The sequence below is a fragment of the Chinchilla lanigera genome, unplaced genomic scaffold, assembly GCF_000276665.1.
Source record: "Chinchilla lanigera isolate Chin_1 unplaced genomic scaffold, ChiLan1.0 scaffold00115, whole genome shotgun sequence".
Taxonomy (NCBI): Eukaryota; Metazoa; Chordata; class Mammalia; order Rodentia; family Chinchillidae; genus Chinchilla; species Chinchilla lanigera.
In genome coordinates, this window is record NW_004955516.1 from 1,044,072 (window position 1) to 1,071,050 (window position 26,979).

Here is a 26,979-nt window from a genome sequence, read left to right on the forward strand (position 1 = left end):
AGACCCTGTCTCAAAAAGACAAAAAAAAAAAAAAAAAAAAGGAACAAATATTCACTTATAACACAATTGTTTATGTAGCTATCACTTCATTTTACCATTACTTATAAATAATTTTACAGTTACAGAAATATAAAAATAGCACAGGGTTCCTATATATTCCTCACTGAGTTTCATCTAACGTTAACCTTTTACATAACCAGAGTACAATGATCAAAACAAGATAACTCTGCTACACTATTATCTATAGATGTTATTCAAATTTCATTAGTTTCCCCAAGTAAAGTCTTTCTGTTCTAGAATTCAACCCAGGATCTGACATTGCAATAGTCGTATATCTCCATGGTAACCTCTAATCCGAGTTTCTCAGCATCTCATTATCTTTCATGACTTCAAATTATATCGTTATTTTGTAAAATGTCCTTCCAGTTGGGGTTTGTCCAATGTTTTCTCACGATTAGACTGAGATTATGCATTTTTGTAAGAATATTACGAAAAGGCTGCTGCTGTTCTCATTCTTACATCTGGGATGTAAGATGCCAATGTGTCATTACTGGTGATGTTAAACTTATCGCTTGGTTCAGGTAGTATGTGGATGGTTTTCTCTGCTGCTAGGTTACTATATTTCCCTTTCTAATTAAATATCTTGGAGATATTTTGAGACTATAAAAATATCCTATTTCGGGGCTGGGGATTTAGCTCAGCGGCACAGTGCCTGCCTGGCAAGTGCAAGGTCGTGAGTTTGATTCCTGGAACCAGAAGAAAACACAAAAAAACCAAACAAACAAAAATATCCTATTTCTCTTCAGGTTGTCATAGACTAATTTTACTTTATTTATTTTTTGTTTTTATTTTTCTTCTGGAACCAGGAATTGAACTCACGACCTTGCACTTGCCAGGTACCTGCTGTGCCGCTGAGCTAAATCCCCAGCCCCTTGTCATAGACTAATTTTAATGTCCATTTGTGGATATCTTGCCTGCAACAATTATTACTGTGGTACCCTAATGTGATTTTCTATTTTCCTCAGTCTCCTACACTTATTAATGGAAATTCCTCTATAAGACCCATCCCTTCCCCATTAGTTTATTCAATTATTTATTTATATCATTATAGACTCATAGATATCTATTTTAGTCTTTAGATTGTAATTCAGCTTTACTATTTTCTTGCTTAAACTGTCCCACTTTTGACCACTGGGTACTCTTTCAGATTGGCACCTGGGCTGTTTGACATACAGTGGTACCTTGGTTCATGAAGTTAATTCTTTAAGTCAAATCTGGTCACAAATCAAACTGGATGGGAACTGAATCAAATTCAGTAGTTAGGTTCAATATTGACTGACTTTATGGGGAAATCTGATTTGGTTCTTGTCCAATTAGGTTTGTGAACAGAATTATGGAAAAAATTAAATTTATGAATTGAGGTACCACTGTATCCTATACTTTTTTGAAGAACTGCTTAATTTCTAACACTATAACGTGTCCCAGTCATTTATATACCAAACTGATTATAAAAGCTACTGATTCTATATCTTCATATCCTACCCACTACCTATGCAAGCAATGATTTTATTGCTTTAATTAGTTTTATCATTGATTTTCTAGTTTTTCAGATATACTTCCATACCTGCAAATAGAATTTTACATCTTTACTTAGTTTTATATCTCTAACTGCTTTCTTTTTTTTTTTCTTTCCTTCCTCACCCACCCTTTCTTTCTAGTATAGGAGTTAAACCTAGGGCCTCGCACATGCTAGAGAACTACTCTACCACTGAGCTACATCCCCAGCCTAATTGGTTTCTTTTGTTTAACTGCACTGGGTGATGTCTCCACTAATATTTGGAATAGCAACATAGGTAGTGGGCATGTCTATGTCTATCTTCTGCCCACAGTGAAAATTTAATGGGGAAACTAGGTTTAGGACTATGGTGTATATATTTGATAATGTTGAGAATCTTACAGTTGTCATTTTAATTCTTTATCATGGCCGGGTGTTGAATTTTGTTAAAGATTTCTTCAGTATATCGGACCCACATGTGTAAACATATTGTCTCCCTGGTGTAAGAACCTGAAAGAGTAAGTAAAACCCAAAATGTATAATAGATGATATGAAAGGGAAAGAAATTGCTCAAAGGAACAACTGGGACGAGGGAAAGAAGAAAGAAGGAAGGCAAAAAATATATATGAATAGCTGTACTGCTGATGTCTGATGGTATATTGAAAGGAAGTTAATGCCTAAAATTTTTTATGTTCTGACCAATTTTGCATGCTTATATCTGGTAATCTGAACAACTGATTTGAGGACAACAGTACACAATGGAACAATCATGGTGAATTCCTACCATCTTGTCTAGTGAAACTCTGTATTATCCCTAATATTTTATCTAATAATTATTTTTTTTATTCTCTTTAATGGTTTGAACAATCTTCCATTCTTATATCTGGTAACCTGAGCAATGTAGTTGAAGATAATAATATGTAATATAACAACCACTGTTAATTCCTATCACTTTTAATGTTCTTGCTTTGTTTTATGTTTGTGATGTTGGTATGCTGCTATTCTTTTTTTCTTTTACTACTCTCTTTAAAATGAAAAAAGAGACAAAGATTTCTTCAGTGTATATGGAAATTTTTTACCTTAGATGTATTAATACATGGTATGATATTATTAGATTTCCCAATACAGAAACAAACTTGCATTTCTGGGGTGAATATGCTTGATCATGGAGCATTATTTTCTTGCTATGGTAATGAATTATGTTTTCTAATAGTTTATGTTTTTATATCATATTCATGAGTGATTCTGATCTGTACTTTCTATTTTTTGTACTGTCTTTATCAGTGTTGTACACTGCTGTGTGATTGCTGTGTTATTTAGTTATTCATGAATTCCTTCATAAAAAGAATTAGGACACTTTTGTTCCTTTCCAAGAGTCTGGGGTAATCTGAAATTACTGCACTATCTGGTCCCTTTGAAGCCATCTGAACCTGATATTTTTCATGGCATAGTTCTTTACTAACTTTTTCTGTGTCTATGGGTTAATTTTGATGGTCTATGTTTCCATAGAAAGTTCTCTGTCTTATCCATGTTTTCAAATTTATTTACATAGTGATAGTAATATGACCATAAAAATGACAATGCTGAAACTGTGAAAAGCAGTTTTAATTATTTCTGGTGCTGGGGATTGAACTCGGGGCCTTGTGCATGCAAAGTATGTGCTCTACCACTGACTGAGCTGTACCTCAAGCCTCCATTCTTAATAATTAATGGAAAAATGTGATTATTTTGTGACTTTTAAATATCCTGTCAAAACATTTGAAACTCTTTTACTGCTGACTATAATGTATACAGAAATGAAAAAGAATTTTTATTTAACATACTGTAATTGGAACATTAGAAATACTCAGAATTAAGGTATTTTATTCCTCTGTACAAAAAATATCAATAATAGTTTGAACAACACTTGCTTCCTTCTCATCATATAATTTACAATATGGAGCAGGCATCTTAAATATAAGTTTACTGTCATTTTAAAATTCTGTAACTTCAATTTGTATTTCTCCCTTTTACCTAAGAGTTGCTTAATAGGAGGTTTTAAAATCCCCACACGGAAAAGAGAAGGGAATGAAGGAGAAATTTTGTATGTATGTATATACAGGATAGTTAACATGGTTGTTCTTCTGTCTTCTATTTCTATGCTGAAAGAAACTGTCAATGAGTCTTTGGTTGACCAGTATTGCATGTCTATATCTGTTTTCATGAGAAGCCACTTTGAAGATATCAATATGTAATACAACCACCATTGTTAATTCCCTACCACTTTGTTTGGAACTCTGTATTGTCTGTATTGTGCTTGTGATATGTTGTAAAATGTTGTATGTCTGTTAATGTTTCCCTCCTTTTATCTTTAAAATAATAATTAAAAAAAAAGCTTAAAAAAATAAAATAAAATCCCCACACGGAAGGACCTGTTGTTTTTGTTAATAATTTCTGATTTGACTGCATTGTGATCAGAATTTTTTTTATATTTCTACTGAATGGAAATTACTGATCTTTTCTTTGTCACTTCGTATTTGACCTTATTGTACACATGTAGCATAGGTACTTGAGATATGTGTCTACTACCGCTAATATCAAAATGTATGGTTTGATATTCATTAGCTCTACCCTACTGCTTATATTGTACAGAACTTCTATTTTCTCATTTTTTTGTTCACTTAATCTGTCTGGTACTTTGAGGGCTGTTTAAATTCTCCTATAATTAGTGCATTCCTATCCTTCCTTGTATCTTCTATAGATTCTGGTTTATAAAGATGGCTGCTGTGTTACTTAGTGCAAAAATACTTACAAGCATATTTTCATGGTGAATTGTAGCTTTTATTATTAAAATGTTCCCTTTTTTAATTCCGGGGGCTTGAATTCTACTTTGTGTGATATCAAGATTACCCCTGCTGTTTGTTTCAATTTTCCTAGTATACCTTTGCCCATCTCTTTTAGATTTTCAGAATAGGTATTTTAGGTATGCTCTTATATATAATATATGGTTGGATTTTGTTTTATGAGCCAAAGTAAAATATTTTTAATAGGTGCTAAGATTATTCACCTTCACTGGTATGACTCATATGTTTGGTTTCAATTCTGATGCATTTTATATGCCTTATGTATTTTATGTCATATTCAAGTGTTATATTTGCTATGCTTTTTTTCTCTATCAGATGTATATTCTTTACTTCTTTGATATATATATATTTATATATTATATATATTTAATTTAGAAAGGTCTGTAGTTTTAGTCTAGTTGTTATCCTTATATTTAGAACTTCAAAAATATTCTTAGTATCATGTCCTTTTACTATATGGTTTGTGAATGTTTATCACTGTTAGTTAACTTCTCAGGGATAAGGAGGATAGGAATGGTAAGAGTACTATGGCAAACAAGAGGCTTCCAGTAGAGATCCTAAAAACCCATCCCTTCCAGAGAGCCCAATCTGTGTGGAAAGTTCAAATGTTAGAGGCAGGGAATGATGATAAATGGGGAGAGCTACAACTCAGACTTGTGTGATCCTCTGGTTCGATGGGCCGTGAGTCACTTAAGAGCACAGAAATGTGCTTATCAGCCTGGAAACATGACAAATAGCTACAGCAGCCTCAGCTTTGTGACACTGCCTTCTCAGCAACAGAAAATAGAAATATCATGAGTTTTTAAGCTAATTTAGCAGTGATTTCTGTGATGAAGGGCCAGTTAACATTTAACTATTCTTCATATGAAAGTATACATACATTGATCTATGCTTCACTTATTAGGCTCTAATGTGAAAACAAATCATACCACTTGCAGGTTGAAAATAAATATGTCCACATTTCTGTAAGATCAAAGGCAGAGATGCTATGAAGCACGCATTTTAGCCTTTAATGTTTATCAAGGTTCTCTAAGGAAAGATACCATCCAAGTTCTGTGGCAACAAAATGACCTTACCAAGAACCCCTGCCAATTAAAGTTAATTGGGTACAGCACAGGGAGAAAGCTACAGGAAACAAAAACTGGTAGTTTATTACATAATACTTTGTATAGGAGGGTAAGAGAGGATCACAGACATATCCATTTAACACATTTTGCACAGAGCTCAGTGTTGAGTGACTAGCAAGAGATACTTAAATCATCATTTTGCTGAACATTCCAATCCATTTCTATGAATTACTACAGTGTCTCTAATAAGTTAGCTGGTAGTTAGGTAGTGGTGGTAATTTACAACTGTGCTAAATTAATGTCTTTAAGAAAAGCCAGTGCTAGTTCTAATTAGATCTAGAAAGACTATTAGAGCCAAGTGTTTGTCAACATCTCATAATATTTCATTATTTTCCCAAGTGATACTCTTTAATAAATCAATTGATTATAAAATCATACTTTGCACTTAATAATGCCATATTATTTAATCATATATCATAAGTTGTGTCTTCATATTTGACCTGTTTATGAAAATCTGCTCTTTATAGTTTCCTAAGTAGCCTGGAAACACGTTATGCTGGGTTACAGGCCCTCCAAAAGGATATGTCCACATTCTAATTGCCAGAACCTGTAGATGTTAACTTATTTTGAAAAAGGCCTTTGCAGATATTGTTTTTTATTAATTATGTAGTTTTTATTAGTACACGTTTGCAGTACATATTATTATATTTATTGTGGGGAGTTGGTACACTTACATAACACCTCTTAATTCTTTTTTTCCAGTTTCCCTCTCATCCTTCCCTGCTCCAACTCTTGATCCCCTTTCCACTTGAAAAAGCTCTATTTCCAATTTTCCCTTGAATTCTCTTTTTAAAATCCTTTTCCTCTTCTGCTCCTCCCCCTCCATTTGAAAAAGATCTCCCTACTTCCTATTATCTATCCTTTATTTTGTTCTTTACATTTTGCAGATATTATTAAATTAAGGATCTTGAGATGAAGAGATCATTCTGGAAATCTGGGTGGACTCTAAACCCAATGATAAATGTCCTTATGAAATAAGGGCAGAGATAGATTTGAGGCAGAAGAAGAGGCAGTGATTGAATGATGCACTGATCGCCAAATCAATGCACACTGACAGACACCTGAAATAGGAAAGAGGCAAAGATTGGAATCTCAGCCAGGTGTGTGGCTGCATGTGTATAATCCCGGCACTGGGAATTCAAGGCCAGCCTGGGTTACATAGTGAGTTCAAGGCCAGCCTAAACTGCATAATGAGACCCTGCCTCAAAAAAAAGAAGAAAGAAAGAAAGAAAGAAAAAAATGGTATCACCCCTTAAAAAGTATAGACTGGTTGATTTTGGACGTCTGGCCTCCAGAACTATGAGAGAATAAATTGCTAGTATTTTAAGCTGTCTACTTTGTGGTAATTTGTTACAGCAGCCTTAGGAAACTAATACATATATTTGCCAAACAGAAAAGTAACTTGAAGACTATAGACAAAGAAATATAACAGCAGAAACCAATAACATTTGGCTCTTTTCCATGACTTCAGAAATACCAAACCTCCAGGGAACAGGCACTCTGAAGTTTGGAAAATCTCAAACTGCAGAACACCAATAAATCCGTACATCTTTTTTAAGCAAGTAAAAGTTAAATCCAGCAATTATTAAATTTTTCCTTTCCCTTCAGAGGAAAAAAAAAGCAGACTTATGTGATAAGCCCAATTTCAATTTTACAAGCTAGCCAGATTTAACATCAGATCCAAGTTTTCTAGAAAAGCATTTTTACCCAAGGCAGAATGTGAGAGTCTGCCTTATCTTGCTGTATAACTCTAACATCTCAAGCATGAGGCAGAATATAAAATGTTGAAGAGGGGATGGAAATGTAAGTTTAGCACTCAGGCAGATATTTACAAAATGATATGAAATATATTTACTAGACTGGTCTCATGAACCTACTTCTGGTAAGAAAATGCATTTTTAAAGGGTCTTAAACTGAATAAAACCAAAACAGCACAAGATATTCTGGTGATATGAATTTTATACATATACAGTATGCACATATACTCACATTTTAAGTATGTTTTCAAAAAGAAACCATAAAGGATAAACAAAAAAAAAAACCTTTAAAAATATGTACGGGAGAAGAAAAGAGGGAGAAATGTGTCTTAGTCCATTTTCTGCTGCTATATAACCAAGTATCTGAGATTATGTGATGTATAAAGAACAGAGACTGATTTGGCTTATGGTTCTAGAAGGTGAGAGCTCAGGAGTACGGTGCTGGCAGCTGATCAGAACTTTTGTGCTGTGTCATCCAATGGCAGAGGGGAAGGGGAGGGTGAGAGCAAGAAAGAGCAAGAAAAGGACAAAGTTGCTTTTATAACAAATCCACTTTCACAATAACTTCCTCCTTTGATAATGACATTAACCCATTCACAAAGGCAGAGCACCAGTATGGTTGCATTGGGGATTCAGTTTCTAACACAAAAACTTTGGGGGATACATTCAAACCATAACAGAAGACAAACAAAACTGGATCTTCTAAAATGTATTTTGTTTTATAATTTGATATTTGAACCAGTTTTATATAATTAAAAGTTTTAAAGAAATTAATATGGGATTTGGGACAGACTACTTGGATTGGTCTACTTAGTAGCTTACAGTAAGTTATCTAAATTTTCTGTCTCAGTTTAGTTATCTGCAAGATGGGGATAATTACATCCACTTCATAGGGGTTGTTGCAAGGATTAAACAGGAGAACTTATGTAACGGGCTTAGCATAGTATTGGGATCATTGTAATTGCTAAATAAATACTAGATGCAATTATTTTATTATCATCATCATGGTCTCAGTTTTCTTTCTAAAAGCAGAAAGAAATACATAGCTGACTTCTATCCAGCACATAAAGTAATTGTTGATATGACAGAGATGTGAATTCAGAGTTGAACTAAAACGTGCAGAGACATCAACAGAATAAAACTGGCCATTTCTTGCTCAATTAAAAATTACAATGGTCTGATATGGTTATTGACACTGACCTTTTTAGATAATTAAGTTGAAAAGTTTTATAAATTCTTAATTATGTGCCTATTTTATATGCATTGGTAGTTTCCCTAAAAGTTCCTGAAACAAAAAGGCTTTGTACTTACCCGATAACTGCTCATTTATGGTCAAAGAGAGGATTCGCTGGGCTAACATACAGTACAGAAGCTATGCCAAATCCAACACTGTGTGCATCTGGCCTCTCAGATGCTTGCAGAAACAAAGGAGGCCTCACATGAATTCAATTAAAACATCAACACTTAACCTACTACAGTCACAAAATCAAAATGTCCTTCCTGAGTAACTCTGGCTTTTATTGCTCTCATTAACATCTCTCAGCAAGCAGTTTCTTAAAACACAGCTAATCTGAACATTTGCGTGACATTTTTTCAGAGGAAAAGCCAAAACATTTACTTCTTGTATGACACAAAGGCAAATGCTGTCTGGTCCATGTCAAAGAAGCAGAAAGACTGATCAATGTCAATTCATATTCACTTAAATCTTAAACTATACATGGCTGACCACAAACTGATGCATCACCCCTAAAGTACAAAACAGCTGCAAGTGTTAGAACTACTTTAATCAGAAGGAATTAACTGTAATTACATAACCTTAAGGCAAGAAAAAATTTTCAAGGTATCTAGAAGAATCAGCCATTGCAAACAGAGAAAACCTAGCAACAGATACTGTACCTAAAACTATTTTTTCTATTTTAGTTTATTAGTACATGTGTGCAGTACATAATGTTTACATTCCTTGTGGGAAGTTGATACATGTACATAACACCTCTTAATTCCTTTTTACATTCCCTTTTTTTTCCCTCCCTCCCCCCTCCACACATCTCTTGATCCCCTTCCCTTTTTTTGGTACATGTTTGCAGTATATAATGTTTACATTCTTTGTGTGGAGTTGGTACATGTATATAACCCATCCCAATTACTTTTTAAAATCACTTATCCCTTCCTCCCTCCCCCTTCCTTCTATCTCTTGATCTTCTTCTCTTTTGATAATGATTTATCTCCCTACTTCCTATTTCTAGCTTTTATTTTGCTGTATTTTTACTCTGGATTTTTCAGGTAAGAGAAACTATGTGATACTTAACATTATGGTCTCAAGGTATATCCATTTTCCTGCCAATGACTTAAGTTTATGGCACGGTAGTACTCTATGGTGTGTAAATACCAGAATTTTATAAATTCATCTATTGATGGACACATGGGCCACTTCCATGATTTAAGTAGTTGAATTGTACTGCTATAAACATGAGTATGCATGTATCTTTTAAAAACTTTTTTTTCAGTTCTGGGGATTGAATCCAGGCTCGCACAATGCTAAGCAAGCATACTTCTTTCTACTGAGCTACATCCCCAGTCCAAAGCTGTTCTCATATGACAACAAAGTTATCTAATACGGATTGTCCAGACACTGTATCCATGTTGACTTTTCCAATGAGTCAAAGTTTATTAAATTTCTAAATTTAAAAATTTAAAAACCATGTAAATATTTTTCAGCTAGTTTAAAATAATTCTCAGGATTTTAAAAATAAGGAATAAACAGAATATTTTTTGTTTGTTTTTTTGGGACAGCATCTTGCTATGTAGTTCATGCTGGCCTTGAACTCATTATATAGCCTAGGCTGGCCTCAAACTCATGGTGATTCTGCGTCAGTCTCCCAAATGCTGAGATTACAGGTGTGTGCCACCACACCTGGATAAAATAAACAGAACATTTTTGACAGCTATGTGTTGACATCAAGTGGAATATCAATGACCAGAGGGCAATATACTTATGGGTTATTTATGTAAGTTGGATTATTTCCCTTACCTCATATTAAACAGAGGTATATGCAGCCTAATAATGGAGAAGTGGGAGCAATTAAGTCTAACTGAGAGATCTGCCCAATTTTCACACAGGAGATGACATCAATGTTGCTTTCCTTTCCATCATTGTCCCTTTCTGTGTAACATATGTGCATTTGGAGCTTAGTGCGTTTTAGTTGCTGCAGGCCCAAAGACAAAAATAATCAAGCCTTTTATAAATATAGGCAGAATGATGTAAACAAGGTTCTTTCTATTTGAGGGTATGTAGTATTCTCCACTGAATTAAAATATAAGAGCTTTTACCCTGTTGCTATGAAAGTCTTAGATAAAAGTCAATGGCCTATAAATGATATGCAGTCCTGTAAAGTGCTGATGTTTTATACACCAGACATATTATGTGAAAATATCCTGATTTTTGAGAAAGAATGGAAGACTTCTTAATCCAATCAATTTGGTCACTTGGTACTATGTCCTTTTTCCATGGAATTGTTTTTCTAAAAACACCTTTATGAGTATGGGCCCTTTAGAGACCCAGAGGAAGGTTACTAATGCAGAAAAAAATAAGAACATATCCTTAACTTTCTCAAAAGGTACACAAAGCCCCAGAAGCATATGTGGGATTCATATAACCCTAGGAAATTCTCTAGAGGATAAATCAAGAGGAAGCATGCATAGGAATTTTACTGATGCACTAAATATCAAAGAAAATATGTACCTATTAATGAAGCCAAGTAAGTCCTAACAAAAAAGATAATTTATATGGTACTTCAATGACTAACTCTCAATAAAAAGGTAAGATCTGAGAATTTTGATTTCATCTCAGATCTGTTGAAGTCAGAAAAAAAAAAAAAACCCTTCCATCTTTATAAGAAGGAAATGGCAAGACAGGCAGTAAGCTAACAATTTTTCATGAAATGGTCAGAGATAAACGTCACAGGTCAAATGGTCAACTCAAAAGAGAGATGAGCACCTGCAGGCAGGTACAGGACAGAGCATTTGCTTACCTGGAACAAAAGCCATAGCAGGAATATTCAACTGGAAATTTTGATGATTAGCTGGAGGTCAAGTGGGGACTACTATGAAAGTATGAAGTTTCTGAGGAATGTAGTCATAGGGTGTTCCCACCCTCTTGCAAGATTTTGCCCCAGGAATCTAATTAGGCTCACACAGGGAAGATGGGGGAGAAGGCTGGAGAAGGCTACTTGGGGCCCTAGTGCTTAGTACACTGGCTCCCTCAACTGAACAAAAAGCTATGTTTTCAGGGAAAGGTTATCAAATGAGGGCAATGGGTGATTTCACTATTGCTGGAACAAAGGAAAATTGCTCAGCCTCAGCTTCTCTGTTTTAAAAGGGGAAAAAGCTTTAATCTGCAGGAGGGAGAAGCTCAAAGAGAAAGATGGAAAGAACCAGAGGATACTTGCTGAAGGCATATAATGAAATGGGAGAAGCCATACAGAATTAAAAAAAAGGAAATTTTATAATAGACTTAAACAATAATTAAAACAAACTCTTGGCATAGGCTCAATCAAAGAATGGAATTAACAAAAGAACCAGTGAACAAGAGAAATAATCGGATTGACAAAAGGAATATAAAATGAAATAAAAAGAGGCTGAAGGACCTGCAGGGAAAATAAAGGATCTAACATTCCTGCAATTTAAGTCTCAAAAGGAGAAATAAAATGGGAAAATATTTGAAGAAATAATAGCCAAAAACTCCCCATACTTGGCGGAAGATATGTCTATGGACTCAAAAAGCTGTCCAAGATTCACACCTATAATCCTAGCACTGAGAGAGGCTAATGGAGGAGGATTACAAGTTTGACCCCAGCCTGGGAAATTAAGTGACTCAGCAAGACCCTGTTTCAAAATTTTTAAAAAGGGCTGAGGACGTAGTTTAGTGGGAAGGCCCATATATCTGATCCCTAGTATGGCAAAAATAAATGAATGAATGAATAAAATTGAATAAAAGCATTTTAAAGGGCTGAGGTGTAGCTGAATAGTAAAGGACCCCTGAGTTCAATCCCCAGTACTATCCCCCAAAACAAAAACAAAAAAGGCTCCCCAAACCCAAAACAGGATAAAACAATAATAACAAAAATTCATTCTGGTATGGTGGTGTACACCTGTAATCCTAGCTACTCAGGAGGCTGAGGGAGGAGAATCAAAAGTTTAAGGCCAGTCTAGGCAACTTAGCATCAAGACCCTGTCTCAAAAAAGGAGGAGGGAACTGGGGAATGTAGCTCAGTGGTAGAGTACTTGCCCAGTATACATGAGGCCCTGAGTCAGTCCCAAGCACAGAAAGAAAATCCATGCCCAGGAACATCATAATCTAACTTTTGAAAACAAAAACCAAACAAAAAAATCTTGAACAACAAGTTTCTCATCAGAAACATGAAGTCCAGAAGGAAGTAGCACAACATTTTTGAAGGGCTAAAAGAAAAGTACTGTCAAGTCAAATCATTCTTCCTTTTTTTTTTTTTTTTGAGAAGACACTCTTGCTATGTAGCCTAGATTGGCCTCCAACTTGTAATCCTACTGCCTCAACTTCCAGAGTGCTCGGATTACAGAAATGCATCACCATGCATGGTCAAGTCAAAACTCTTTATTAAGCAAAAATATCCTTCCAGAAAGTTGAAATCAAGACACTCTCAGATGAATGAAAACCAACAGAATTTATCACCAGAAGACCTAGCCTAAAAAATGGCTAAAGAAGTTTTTCAAACAGAAAAGCAGTGAATAAAAAGGGAAAATTGAAATACCAGCAATAAAGAAATAGGAGTGCAAATTTGGGTAAATCGACTATTCTCTTGAGTTTTTGGAAGTTTTAGGGTAGAAAAACTATGACAACATTATGTAATGTTCGTGATCTATGCAGAGAAAATCCTTGAAAGACAATAACAGTATGAAGATATGGAAGGACAGAAAAAGAGACTTCGATGGTGATAAAGTTTTTATACTTCAAGTGGTAAAATACAGAGATTAGAAGATTGATAAATTACATACCTAAAAGGTAATAACAAGAAGAACTACTAAAACTACACACAAAGATATACATTCAAAGTCTCTATAGATAAATCAACATAGAATTCAAAAAAATTGTTCAACTCACCCACAGGAAGATAGAAAATAAAGCAGGAACAATACCCATCAGAGGGAACAAAGAGAAAACAAAATGACAGTTATAGTAAATCATACAAAAGTTAAATTAAATGTAAACTGGTTAGATATAACAGAAAACAAAGCTCAACAGTGAATTTAAATTATGACTCAACTTCATGAAAAACTCATTTCAAGTATAATTTTATGTACATTAATTTGGTTCACGAATTTAATTTGCTCCACGATTCTAGGGAAAATGGCCACATTTGTGTTCATGTAGGGAAGATGGCTGTGGTCAGTCATGTTCCTCACCCAGTGTGGAGTTTGTGAATCAAAGTGAAATTTTGCTGACCACTTCTGTGTGCAAACTGAATTATTTGCAAAGAGAAGTGTTCATGAACCAAGATATTAATATATGTACTATCCCCAAATAGGAAGTTTATCAGAAAAAAAATCAATAAGGCTAAATCTAAGTGATAAAACAATAGTTTTCATAAATAGTGAGTAAAACAATCTAAGTAGCCGGGCATGGTGGCACATGCCTGTAATCCCAGCCTTTGGGAGGCTGAGGCAGGAGGATCGCTGCAATTTTGAGGCCAACCTGGGCTACATAATGAGTTAAGGACAGCCTGAACTACACAGCAAGACAAGAAAAAGGTCTGAACAATATAAGTAATCCTCAATTTTCCTGAGCATTTTGGTTAAGTTTTCCTATGGAACTGTGGGTAATTTTTCAGTCTCCATATGATATACATGTGATTTTTGTTTTTTGAGGCAGGGTCTCACTATGTAGTACAGGCTGGCCTTGAACTCATGGCAATCCTTCTGCCTCAGCCTCCTGAGTGGTGGGATTACAGGTGTGTGCTACCATCCCCGACCCATCCTATATTTCTTAACTAGAAAAGTTTCAATGAATGTCTAATAAAACAAGAACTCTGGCACCTTCTTTGGAAATAACTAATTCACTAGTGCCACAGGCTAGTACTGGTCTGGAATCAGTACAGTATTTTTAACAAACATCCAAGGCAAGTCTGATAATTGCTGAAGTTTGGGAAACAATTAGGTTATCTAATGTAAAGCTCTTGGTACATAAAAACTTCAATAAATGGTAGGTATGAGAAATAGATTTGATAACATGTATGTTATAATACTGACAACACAAGTTATTTCTAACGCTAAGGGTAGTTTTGTCTTACAAATATCACGAGGTTCTCTTTTATTACAGAATGTTAAACGTGAATGAAAAAAAAAATGTTTGCATCAATCTAGGTTCCCCTGTCCCTTGCAATAAAAGATTTTTGTTTCAATAGATCTGGAGGCAATGTCTCAAGATCCGAAGCCCTTGAGTCATTTTATGTCTTAGTACTATCTGTCCTCCTATAGGGAAAGATATCAGGGTTTCTTTCTTACAATTTTGTAGTTAAAGGCTCATCTGGATAGACAGGGAATTTCTTCCACTCCTGTTTATGTGCATTATATATTCCCTAAATTTTTTTCTGTAGGACACAGACACATATAAATAAACTCTGGTATTCTACTGTGCCTAGAAAGATATCTGGCAAAATTAAGGCAATAAAAAGTAAACTCTGGGTGGAAACTGTAACTTATTTCTAACCAACAGAATATGGCAAATATGACAGAATATTACTTTCATGATTATATTTTGTTATATAAGACTCTATCTTAGTTGATTGGAGGGGAAGACTCTCTTTACTGGCTCTAAAAAGGTAAGGTGCCCTGTTCTGAGAGGTCCTATGAACTTCTGGCTATGTGGCAAGGAAGTGTAAATTGCCTTTAGGAACTAAGTGGTTCTCTGTCAAAAACCAGCAGCAAGTCTGGGTATGTAGCTCAGTGGTAGAGCTCTTGCCTAGGATTTGTGAGGTCCTAGGTTTGATCCCTAGGACCTTTGAGAATGTGCCACTGCGAGAATGAAAATGGCAAGCAGATAACAAGGACCCCAGTCCTCCAGTTCCAAGGAGATGAATTCTTCCAACAAGCTGAGTCTCCAGATAAGAACACATAACAATGAGCACAGGGGTTGCAGCTTTGAAAGACCCTGAAAACAGAACCTAGTCATACTGTCCCTGGGCAGGATACTATCTACATCATACAGTATAGATATAAATAGCCCACTCCTGATCCACAGAAACTGAGATAAGAAATGTATGCTGCTTTAAGCCACTAATTTTGTGATCATTTGTAATACAGCAACAGATAACAAATATATTTTCTTTTACAGCTAAGGAAGACTATTGGTAGTAGAAATGAAGATACACGGGGTCAGTTTTTCATCATGTAATTATCACAGAGGAAAGTTGGTAGGATCTACTAAACCTACAAATCTAAGTGAAACCATGGGACTTTGCTGCCTTGGAGCAGATAATGACCAGCCTCTCAAGAAGTGACCCAGGAGTGCTCTAAAGGCTGTGAGGGTCTATCACATATAGCCCAAAGCCCAAATTGCTAACCTAGTCCTTCCCTTATCCATTCACAAACTCCTAACCTATCCCTTTATGTATTATCTCCCAAGTTTGGCTCTCTTTGACTCCCAGGATAGGGGAGGAATATTCTACAATCAGCTATTGATCATCACCAAAATGAAGTTAGTGTAAAGATTACTGTTCTCTGCTGGGGATGTAGTTCAGTGGCACAAGCGCCTGCCTGGCAAGTGCAAGGTCCTGGGTTTGATTCCCAGTGTTTAAAATAAAACAAAAAGATTACTGTTCTCTTAAAGGGATAAAGAAATGGAATCTTTCCCAAGAAAACAAATTCATCAGAAAACAAGCCTATCCATTGACATATACTTTACTTTGCACATGTTCAGATTCTGGGTATTGTAGGTAAGTAGGCAGGAGGCAGCTATCTTGACTTTTTTTTTAAGTCTAAAAATTGAATATCTGATCTCACCTCATCAGGTTTCTTGTGTTCTTTTGGAATTTTTGACTTGTTCCTATACATTGGGCCAGAAGTAAAGGAAGTGGAAGGACCTGCAAAAGATAATTAGAAAAAAAATACTGAGATATATTACCCACTAATGTAACTAAATGCTATTAAATGATATGCTATTCAAGAGAATTATGAAAGATACGATGGAAAAGATCACAATGATCTCATACTACTGAAGAAAACAGTTAAATTACACCCACGAGATCCTCATGGTGGAATTTAGCATTTACAGATGACTTCCTAGAGTGTAAAACTTTAAAAATGGCAAGGTTAGGAAAATCTGATTTGGTGTAATCACACTTCATGATATCTGGAATAACACAATTTATGTTCCACCTGGAGGAAAAGTAACTGCAAAAACAACTGGAAAAAATAAAAAAGTGCAGCAAGTAATCTGCATATCCTTTAGCACTTCCTCAGAAGCTATTATTAAGGCCTTTTCCAAATGATGACTGATCCACAGTCAAACATTTAGTACTTTAGCTACAATTAGAATCAGGGTCTATAATTTATGTTCTGGTACTCTTATCTCTTTCTAGAGAAGTTCTGTTAAAATATTACCAGATTTTGCTTTTGTATTTTAGGTAAATGAAAAGTGAAAAACACCACACAAAACCAATATCTCTACCTAATTTATTTATCTATAGTGGAATTTAAATAAATAAAATAGACCCTGAGCTTTCTTTCTGAGAAGCATGATTTTTTAACCACTGAAGGAAGCGTGAAATCGCTTATCATCAAGTGAAAGAAGAAATCCGCAAAGGGGCACAGACAGAGAAGTTACCAGCTGCCAGCTGGTTCTACTCACACTCATCTGAACTGTCAGTGCTGCTGAGAGGCCTATGGCGTTTCATCCTGGAGCATCCTGGGAAAAAGAACAACACTGAATGAAACAGACAACACACACTCATCCCAGAGAGCAGCCAACACTGTCCCATAGATAAACAAAAGTAGCAGCAGGCAAATCACACAAAGTGAATGATTTCTGTCAAGAGTATTCTCAAATACCCTAGAGCAATTGACGGTGAATCTTTTAGAGCTTTCAATGGTAATAAACAGCTGGCTGCAGCATGCATGCTACAGGTTCACCACCACTGACCTAGAGTAATGAGAAAAAAATACTATGACCACACCTTCTGATACAGTGTGAAAGACTGGGCAAGGCCACACATTAGCCTTAGGAGAAAGGCCAAGCCACAGAGAATGAGTGGTACAGTGCTGGCCAAAGCCTCAGATGTGTCCACTGTACACTAAAGTAAAGGTGGTAGAGCAGCTAGGGGTCATTTTTAGCCAGGGATCCTAACAAGTGAAGAACTGGAAAGGAAAAAGTAGTTGTGAATATAGAGCCAAGGCTGAAAGGCATGAACAAGACTGGCTGAAGAAAGAACAAGTTAGATACATTCTACCTTTAAAAGCATGACCACATTGCTTTTCTGCCTGACCTCTCTCCATTCTTCTCATTCTCTCCTTGTCCCCATCTCCCAAACAAGTAGCCTACTCTAGAATTATAATTAAATATACACTGCAAGGAATATTATGGAAGGTTCCTGTATTGTGAAGAATGAATGTTTTGGACTAAAATGTCTACTGGCTCAAGTGTGCTTTTTGACTATGGCCAAGAGCAGATTAAAAAAGAAACATCATCCTTCTGGGAACACACCAGCACTAGAGAGTAAGAAAAAAAAAGAAGATATAGCACATCAACACAAATAAACTGCTAAAAATACAAACTAGAAAAGATAGAGACCCAGTCAGTAACTGACATTCCTTCATAAGCCACAACATACAAAATGATATTAGGGGCTATCTTAGTTCTACAAGGAATAAAGGTCAGGGCTACTGTCTTCAAACCATTCAAAATATATTGAGGAAGTAAAAATCCAAGTACATGGCCACTCCGAACAACTATGAGTAAGAACAACAAGGCTGTACGTTAAAAGGCTTATTGAGGGGGCTGGGGATTTAGCTCAGCGGCAAAGCGCCTGCCTGGCAAGCGCAAGGTCGTGAGTGCGGTTCCCGGTACTGGAGAAAAACCAAAAAAAAAAAAAAAAAAAAGGCTTATTGAGTTCTTCTGGCATGACCATGTGAGGAGCTCTGTGGATTCACATCCCAATGAAACTGGTAAAAGTTATTCCAATTAAAACAACAATAACCAACCATTTAGAGTCTCTAAAAATGACCCTAAGGTCACACAGCATACAAAGTTTTATTCAAGAAAATCTAGTGAAACCCAGTAAGAATCTGTGGAATTTGGACCTAGAGCCACTCCCTTCATCTCTCCCAGTATAGAATTCATGCCAGATCAATGCAGCAAAAACAAAGGGCTCATCTCCCTCTCCCCACAGCTCTTGGTTGGAAACCTTTCTTTCTGGGAAGAGTAGGACATCAGCATTTCTCATTCTGCTCTCAACTAGCTGCTGCTCTCAACTAGAGGCTAAGTTCTAGATGAGTGCGGCTATGAGGCGGGGACTCCCTTATTCTACCCAGATCCCATTATGAGACAGAAGCTATGCCTTGGTTATTATATCACCAATAATACTAAGATCTGAGGCTCCCACTCAGAGAGAAACAACACTGTTCCCATCTCATGTATCAAAGCTGTAGTTCAGAGAATTTTCCTAAGGAGAGAGGTAGGTCATAGGCTAGAGGGCTCTGATTTTCACATGCTAGAGAAAACATGCTGACATGCTAGAGAAAACAAGGGAAACAAACAGCATGGAATAACCTAATGGGGTCAGAAAAAATTTTCTCTCTCCCTCAGTGGTGAGATGCAATCAAGAGCCTTGTACATGCTAGACAAGTACTCTACCACTGCGTTACACAATCCAGCCCCAGAAAAATATTAAGCACTGATCTTGGGAAACATTGATCCCTTCAAAGGAGTCTTAATTTGGGTCAGTTTATATAACAATTTATGCCCCAGGGCATTATTCAAAACAAAATAATCAGGCATCAACTAGTGGAGCTTAAAGACTGGGTGTGGTCAGGGAAAGACAACTAAAGAGAGCTCTGTTAAAATCATTGTCCTCCCTGGGTGACTGGGCATGCATAAGCCTGCACTCCTAAGGAGCAACACTGGAGGCTTCACACTGCAGAGCAAGCCTGGGGGCTGAGTAAACAATTTCAGTAAAATAATTCAGCCTGTCACTAAAAGGAAAAAAACCAAGGAAATAGTAATAAAGAGCCTTGGGGGGGTACCCAGAATTGGTACAATATATTACCTAAAATGTCCAGCTTTAAAAATGAGATAGTCAAATATGAAAGTACGACTCAAACAGTAGTAAAAAAAAAATGCATGCCACAGAAACTGCCTGTGAAAGCAATCAGATGTTGGAATTAATAGGCACAGACTTTAAATTAGCTATATAAATGCATTTTTTAAAAAATAAAGAAAACCATGATTAAAGTCGTAAAGGAAGGGACAATGACAATGCCTTATTAAACAGAGGATATCAATAAAGAGATAAGTATAAAAAAGAACCAAATGTAAACTTTACTGCTGAAAAGGATAGTAACTGAAATACACTAAGGGCTTCAAGAGAAGATTTAAACTAACAGAAGAATCAGTGAACTTTACTTTTTTATTTTAAAGAGAAAAACCTCCAAAAACAGAATTTCAAAACAAGATGATAGGAGGGTAACAATGGTTAATACATTACATATTGCTATCTTTAAATTACTCAGGGCACAAGATGTTGGCATTTAACTGTCCAAGCAATATTAACACAAACCTTTCTTTTCAATGAACTAAAAGAAATTAGAAGTATAACTATGTTATCTTTATATATATATATATATTCTTTGCCTATATCTTGTAATATGAGAAAATGCTTCGAAGATAACAATATGCAAAGTATTTCAAACCCATGCCTTCAAAAGTTCTGTGGACACTTGAACTTTATATATATATATATATTCTTTTTATGCTTTTCCCTTCCTTCCTTTCTCCATTCCCCCATCCCAGTTTCTCTTTCCTTTTGAAGTTTCCTACCATTTTACAACATCTACTGTACATTTTGGATCTTATATACTCTTTTAGCTTCTCACATGAGGGAGACAATACAATATTTACACATGTGCATCTGGTTTATTTCACTTATGAGTATGGTCTCGAGTTGCATCCATTTATCTATGAAAGTCTCCAGTTTATCTTTCTTTATAATTGAGTAATACTCCATTATATAAAAAGAGCACATCTTTTTTATCCATTCCTTGGGTGATGGGCATTTGGGTTGTTTCTAAGATCTAGCCATTACAAATTATGGGGTTATAAAGATGGGTGCATATATATATAGCTGTGGTATGATGATTTTAATTCTTCTGGAAAGATACCCAGAAGGGGAATAGCTGGGTTGAATGGGACCTCCAATACTAGTTTTTTGAGGAATCTCCACACTGCACCAGTCTACACTACCATCAACAGTGGAGAAAGGATTCTTTTTCTCCACAGCCTCTCCAACATTTATTAGCTGATTTCTTGATAATAGCCATTCTTTCTGGGCTGGAATGAAATCTCAGTGTTGTTTTAATTTCCATCTTTTGAATGACCAGTGACATTGAACATTTTTTTTTCATATATTTATTTGTTATTTGTATTTCTTCATCTGAGAAGTATGTATTTATCTCAGATGCCCATTTTCGGACTGGGTCTAAATTTGGGAGGTCTGACTTATTTGAGTTCTTTATATGTTCTTGATAGTAATCCTTTGTCTGAGGAACAGCTCACGAACATTTTTTCCCACATTGTGGGTTGTCTCTTCACTCTGTTGGTGGTTTCTCTTGCTGTGCAAAAGCTTTTTAATAAGAGGAGATCCCAGCTGTTGATGTTTTATGATAGCTCTTGTGTGATTGGGAAATTATTCATAAAGACTTTGCCTATACCAATGTCTTCAAGAGTTTTACCTAATCTATTTTCTAGCAGAATTAATGTTTCTGTTTTAATATTTAGATCTTTGGTTCATTTCAAATTTAGTTTAATGCATGGTGAAAGATATGAGTCTAATTTTAATCTTCAGCATGTGGAAAGCCAATTTTTCCAGTGTCATTTATTATAGAGGCTACCTTTCTTAAAGTGAATGTGTTTGGCACCTTTGTCAAAGATAAGGTAGCTGAGTATGTCTGGAGTTGTTTCTGCATCTTCTAGTCTCTTCCATTGATCTTCAGGACTGTTTTTTTTTTTTTTTTTGCCAGTATTATGCTGTTTTTATCACCATAGCTTTATAGTGTAATTTCAAGTCAGGGATTGTGATGCCCTCTGCCTTGCATTTGTTGCCCAGAATTGTCTTTGCTATTTTAGGCCTATTCTGGTTCCAAATGAATTTTAGGACTGTTTTCTCTAATTCTGTGAGATATGCTATTGCACTTTTGAGAATCAGTGAACTTGAAATAGAACAATAGAGATTATGAAACCTAAAGAACAGATAGGAAAAGAGATGAAGAAAATCAACAAAATCTCAGAAAAATGTGGGACACCATTAAGTGCTTCAATGTGTGGGAGTATTAGATCAGGAGAGGAGACAGAAAAGAGCATAAAAATATTTTTAAAATTCCCCAAACTTACTGGAAAATATTAATTCGTATATTCAGGAAAGTGAACAAACTCCAAGTAGGGTAAACACAAAGAGACCTATAAATACATACATCACAGTAAAAGTGCTAAAAGTAAAAGACAAGGAGAAAATCTTTAAAACAGGGAAAAAAGAATCTCATCATTTAGAAGAGAAATTCTGTAAGATTAATAGCTGTGACTTATCAGAAATAGTGGAACTCAGAAGGCAGTAGGAGAACATATTTAAAGTGCTCTGTGGTAATGATTGCACATATATGTGAATATATTATTTTAAAAAAATCACTGACTTGTACATAGTACTTAAGTAGGTGAAATGTATGATATATGGATTATACTTCAAAAGAGATGTTACAAAAACAACAAAATGCTTTCTTTCAAAAAGTAATGTGATTTTGCTGGACATGGTGGTGCATGCCTGTAACCCCAGCACTCAGGAGGCTAAGGCAGGAGGATTGCCACAAGTTGGAGGCCAGTCTGGGCTATGTAGTTAATTTAAGACCAGCCTGAACTACATAGGGAGACCCTGTCCCCCCAAAACAAAACAAAACAAAATGGTAATGTGATTTAAAGTCACAATGTAGAAATTTAACCAGAAATAGAAGTAATATATATTCTAATTATTCCCTATTGAAAGCAGCACTTCATTTGTCCAATATTCAAGGAATAGTCTACATATGTAAACTTTCCAGATAAATGTCATGGCTAAACATTTAAAATCCTAACTAATACTAAGGTGAGTTTTTTTCTAAAACATCTATTTTAGTTTTCTAATCTGGCAGTAACAAATTATCACAAACCTAGTTACTTAAAACTACACAAATTTATTATAAGTCTGACACCTATCTCACTGGGCTTAAATTAAGATGCCAGCAAGGCTGTGTCCCTTTCTGGAGGATCTAAGGAGAATACATTTCCTTGTCTAGTCTAGTTCCTAGAGAACACTTCTCCTCCCTGAGTCCTGGCCATCTTCCCCCATTATCAAAGCCAACAACACTGCATCTCTAGGATTTACTTGTATTATAACACCTAATTGTTCATTTTTTTTCTTCTGCTTCCTTCCTTCCATTTTTAAGGATAAATATAAAATAGTGAAAATATCAAATGATACAGAAAACACAGAGTAACTGTATCATTCACACATTGCTAGTGGGAATGTAAAACAGAACAGTTATTCTAGAAAATAACTTGGTCATTTCTTTAAAAAACATGCAATCACCATACAACCTAGCAACTGCACTCCTGGGCATTTATCCCAGAGAAATGAAAATTTATGTTTATATAAGTGTTTATAGCAGCTTTATTTGTAATAGCTGCAAACTGCAAACAACAGAGATGTCTTTCAACAGATGAATTGTTAACCTGTATGTAGTATATTCATCCTATAGAATACTACTCAGTAATAAAAAGGAACAAAGTAATGACACATTTTATGACATGTAAAACTAATACAAAACAGATTAAACACAACAAAAACTATACACAGTGAAAGAAGGCATACATATAAGGCTACTTATTTATGATCCCATTTATATGAAAAGTCTAGCATTTACATGTGCAGAATAGGCAAATTTATACATACAGGAAATAGACTGTGTTTTCTAGAACCGAGGAAGGTGAGATTAGGGACTGACTGCAGATACACAAGGCTGTTTCTTGTTTTGTTTGAAACAGGATCTTGCTATACAGTCCAGGCTGGCCGTGAACTTGCAATCTTCCTGCCTCAGCCTCCTGAGTGCTAGAATTACAAGCATGTACCACCACAGCTGGCCCCCAGGCTTCTCTTGGGGGGTAATGGATAGTGGTGATGGTTGCACAAATCTGTAAATATACTAAATTCAACTGAATTGTACACTTAAAATAGATGAACTTTTGGTATGTAAATTATACCTTAATAACGCTAAAACCTTTTAAAAATTATTGTACAAGTAAGAACTATTTCGGCAGTATCAAGAAGCATACCAGCAGCAATAGAAAAAAAAAAACTTGTTTACTGAATACAGCCTCTAAATGGATGACATGTAATGGAGTCAAAGGCAACAAACGTCATAGAAAAAATATTATTACTCTCTAAAACTTTCAGTGAAGAAGGCCAACTGGATGTGGACCCTCCCTCCTCACTTCCCTGAGAATTTCAGGAGACCTAAGACTTGTAAAATGGATGCACCTTTCATCTGAAGTTTTGGTCTTATGAATGTCAGATAAACTTATAAACTATTTTCTATGGTACCCTATTATGTGAAACAGTTACCAAACTGGTTGTGACAGAATTTTTAAGAACCTGCAAAATTCGATTTTTTTTTGCAGTAATTACATAAGCTAGACAAGCACTGAGCACTGACCTACATCACCAGAGCTAATGTTTTGTGGACTATTAACAACCACTTTTATCATAGATGACAATGAAAATCTTGTATTATCAGTAAAGAATCTGGGAAACAGATTATCTAATATCAACCAGTAACACAAGGCCTGGGAAATGAGAAACTGAGCTGTCAATGATTTCCAGGAAAGAAAACAAAGCAAGCTCATTTCTAGGTCTGGCTGCTAAAGTCCATTGATCTCTCTGTCCATATATGTAACACCACTGCTGTCTGAATTACTATAGGAGAATGTCAAAGAATGCTATGTATCAGCAGAATGACCCTAAGATGGTAAATCTTTAGCTCTATCTTTATTCATTTACAAAAACAGTCTTACATATATCATCAGGAGCCATTTTACAGATGAAGAAATTGTGGTTCAGAAACAGTAAAGCCACATTCTTGCAGCAGAGGGCAGAGCTGGCAAGTAAGTAGGCAATGAACACTTTAAGTTAACCACAAGGCCCACGGCAGGCTGGAGTGATGACAGCAGAATGCTGCCTCGTCTAAGTTCAGCATTCTTAGTATGGCCTGCAAAGCCCACAATGTTCTGGCTCCAGTCTATCAGGCCTTATCAGCTGCTGGTAGTCAGCCTCCTCTAATCACTGTCTAATCATAATCACATTATGCCTCATGTGATCTGTGAACACATGACCTTATTTCAAACTCTCCAGTTTTGGGGCTCTTCCTTCTGCCTACAATTACTCTCCTGTTTATCCTGACTAATGCACTTCCCCTAATCTGCTTCTACTCATTTCTTAGATGTCCTCAATGAAACTCCCGAGGTATCCTTCCCCTAATTATTCACTCCTTTGGTTTCTATCCAAGGCTTTTTGTAGATGCACAAGGTACTTTACCTGTATTATAAATACTCTTTACATGGTCAGCTATGCTATAAGATCATAAGCATCGTTAAAGCAGAGTCACATGTCACATGTCACATGTCACAATCGTCTCTTGCCCCTAAGCTCTCAGAATCCTGCAAAAAGTAAACATGAAAGAGTAATAGACATTGTGGTGTCTTACCCAGATCTCCTTTATCTGGCTAGTGTACCAGGCTCCTAGCTACTGCCTGCCTATTGACTGCTACTAGCTTATAGCTGCCTCTCTCCCCAACAATTAGTGATTTATACTCTCTCAATCTCCCTCCTAGAGCCAACCGATAGCCAATTTGCTCTACCCCAACCCCAGGGCTAGATTTTTCTAATAATACATATATACTAACTGGGTTCTTTCCTCTTCTCTGGCCTACTGTCCTCTTTCCCTTACAGGTTTCTCCTAAGAGTACTCTTGAATAAATTACGTACAATTGAATATTGACTCAAGGTCTGCATCTAGGCACCCATGCTTAAGAAAACATGAATTTGGGGCTGGGGATTTAGCTCAGCGGCACAGCCCCTGCCTGGCAAGTGCAAGGTCGTGAGTTCAATTCCCGGTACCAGAAAAAAAAACAAAAACAAAAAATAAAAAAAAAGAAAAGAAAACATGAATTTATATTAAGTGATACTTTAAAAATTTACCATATAAGATGACCAAGTCCCAGAGATCTACTGTACAGCACAGTACCTATAATTAAGAGTACTATATTGTATGTTTAAAATTTTTGTTAAAAGGGTAGGTCTTAGCTAGGCATGGTGGCCCACACAAATCCCAGCACTCTGGGAGGCTAAGACAGGAAGATCACAAGTTTGAGGTTGGCCTAAGCAACTTGGTGACTTAATGAGACCCTGTCTCAAATTAAACAATAAAAAGGGGCTGGACAGGTAGTTCATTATCAAGGCCCTGGGTTCAATCCCCAGTTCCACACACAAAAAAAGAGAAAGCCTTTAATGTTAAGTGTTCTTATTACAAAATAATAATAAATAAGAGAACAGAAGGAAACTTTCGGAGGTGATGGGTAGACTGTGATGGTTTCACAGGTGTATACTTAACTCTAAAACTAAGTTGTATAGGTTAACTATGTACTATTTTTGTATGTCAAAAAATGTAAGAAATAAATGCAACACCCCATAGAAGGACCAGTGCTTTCTAGTGGACCAGGTACATTTCAAAGCTACAGCAACCAGGAACTGAGCATGATGCCCCATAGCACCCAAAAAGCATATATTGCCAGAGCAAATAATTGTTTTCTGTGACACCCTGTCATAAATATCCATTTAAGAATTGGAAGGGAAAGAGGCCTGATACTTTGATCATCAAAGTAACTCCTTAGGAAAAAAGAGGAACAAAGAGCATAAAAGAAGACAGAAAATATATTCTTTATTTGGACCATGAAAAAATTACGTTAGAATAAAATGTTGTTAAGTAAAACCATAAAGAGGTGCAGTGCAATTTTACAGTAACTCAATGTGATGTGTCTCAATGTCTTAGGCTTAGGTATATTATTCAGCTATTTATTTTCTAACCCTCTATTTAGGGTGTGGACTTCATAAAGGCATTCTTTTCCTTCTCACCCCCCATAATGAACATTCTTTTGACAGAAATGTGCACCAGACCTCACCTTGCACCTTTGGAAAACAGCAATTTGACAGCAGTTTTCAGATCTTATTCATACTATAATCTCAACCACAATGATTAACAGTATGGTGATTTATTTTAATGGTGATTATAAGCCAGGCAAAATGCAAATGTCTGGAGCTACAGGTGTAGCTCAGTGGTAGAGCATTTGCTTAGGATGTGCAAGGCTTGGAGTTCCATCT

At 35.9% G+C, this 26,979-nt stretch overlaps 1 protein-coding gene across 1 annotated transcript in view; it reads right to left on the reverse strand.

Annotated features, from left to right (window-relative positions):
* Jade3 (jade family PHD finger 3) overlaps positions 1–26,979 on the reverse strand; it is a 134,160-nt gene that overhangs the window by 45,218 nt on the left and 61,963 nt on the right. Inside the window, exons 4-5 of the mRNA XM_005408972.2 lie at positions 17,160–17,216; positions 16,313–16,392 (exon numbers count right to left, since the gene is read on the reverse strand). Coding sequence (XP_005409029.1) covers positions 16,313–16,392; positions 17,160–17,205 — 126 coding nt within the window. The 5' untranslated portion in view covers positions 17,206–17,216. The remainder of the gene's footprint in view (positions 1–16,312; positions 16,393–17,159; positions 17,217–26,979) is intronic.